Source organism: Sipha flava, unplaced genomic scaffold, assembly GCF_003268045.1.
Source record: "Sipha flava isolate LNK unplaced genomic scaffold, YSA_version1 43_pilon_pilon, whole genome shotgun sequence".
NCBI classification, from domain to species: domain Eukaryota; kingdom Metazoa; phylum Arthropoda; class Insecta; order Hemiptera; family Aphididae; genus Sipha; species Sipha flava.
In genome coordinates, this window is record NW_020273171.1 from 2343659 (window position 1) to 2345255 (window position 1597).

Sequence of the window (1597 nt, forward strand, 5' to 3'; positions counted from 1 at the left end):
GCCGCTTCCACAAATCGTAACAAAACCACATGTGTTCGCGAATGTAACAAATCGGCGATCCGCTTGTTGTCGGTATTCCGACGTAACACCAAAAGATATTAATTATACATACGGACGTATCGACAAACATTTTCATGAACACGCAAAAATAAAATTTATCTATAATTTTTATTTTTATACGGACAACACGAACATACGTTCATACATTTTGGATGTTTGACGAACAGTTCATCGAACATTTAGTAAAACAGTTAGGCTATAAGTTTAGCTGTTGTGGGGGTTTTAAAATTTCACATCGTATAGATTATTTCCATCATAATAGATTATACTGATTTCTGAGATAAGAAGTAAAATTCAATGCACGTTGCTGCGTACTGTATATTTACACGTTCAACTGAAACGCCGTTGTCGGATCGTTTTGACATCTCGTAAATTACTAAATTTTAATATTTACCATATTAACAACGAAATTTGTCGATTTTAGAGAAAACTGAAATGATTAATATTATTACAAACGTGTAGAACGCAATGAAAGCTAGCTGCTGCACTCCGGCATCATACCGAACGGGTCGACCGTTGCGACGAGGGGCGGGTCCTGAGGGGGCGACCGCCCCTTTTAGGTTCTTAGAAGAAAAACCCTTTTAACTCGGGGCTTTTTAAACGTCACTCGGTTTAAAATATATGTATTTTAAACCGTGGTAACATCTAGAAAACGCGCCTTTTGGATTGTATGTATCGTCCCCTCCCCGCGATTATATTGGTCAGGATCCGCAGCCGGTGGCTACGCTAAAAGTCGACCGGGGTTTTCGTGCAACTGCCGACTGGCCCGGTGTGACAGCGCCGCGGCACTACTACCGGCACCGATCGCTCGAGTATTATACACGATAATAATACATAATACTTTATATATATATACTTAAATATGTTGTATACATATTATTATTATTACGACTGCAGTACGGCGCATTTCGGTGACGGCGACGACGACGACGACTGGCCCCCGCCGGATGGGAGTGATTTACGGCTGGAGGGCGCATGCGCAGTGCACGCTCATTCTTCGGTTGGGGGATCGGAGGCCCTCTCCGGGAAAAATGCCCCGGTCCGCAGCCGCCGTCGCAGCGCGGTGCACGATGCACACGCACTATTCAGTATTTACGCATCGCCCCGCGCCACCCCGAGGAGCGTCGGAGCACGCGATACGCGCACGCGCACGCACTGCCGCGTTTTCGTGTAGACCACAACATTTTTACCATACGCGGGAGCGCGCCGAACGACCACGACCACGGCGGCGGCGGCGACGACGGAAACGTGCATAGCCGGGAACGTGTGCGTGTGCATACAAACAACGCGCGTGCACGTCACACCGCGTACGGGACGAGATCGCGCAGGACGTCATGCACACAGCCTGATACATTCGTACCGAGTCCGCCACTATCACGATGAGCGAGAATAAAACTGAAAATCAAATTTCTACGACGTCCTCCAACGGTCACGGAGTTCATTCGAAAGATGAGGAAGGAAAAACTAAAGCTATCCTTCTAAAAGATTCCGCCGAAACAATTAAAATGCGCAGTAATAATGGTAATGATAGTCACTC

The 1597-nt window shown here is 46.7% G+C and overlaps 1 protein-coding gene across 2 annotated transcripts in view; it reads left to right on the plus strand.

Annotated features, from left to right (window-relative positions):
• Positions 1-1109: 1109 nt before the first annotated feature.
• LOC112689361 (protein lin-28 homolog) overlaps positions 1110-1597 on the plus strand; it is an 8650-nt gene continuing 8162 nt past the window's right edge. Inside the window, exon 1 of one of the 2 annotated variants that reach the window (XM_025563049.1) lies at positions 1110-1581. In XM_025563049.1, the coding sequence (XP_025418834.1) occupies positions 1440-1581 (142 nt within the window). In that variant the 5' untranslated portion in view covers positions 1110-1439. The remainder of the gene's footprint in view (positions 1582-1597) is intronic. The other variant, XM_025563048.1, reaches the window with a different exon arrangement.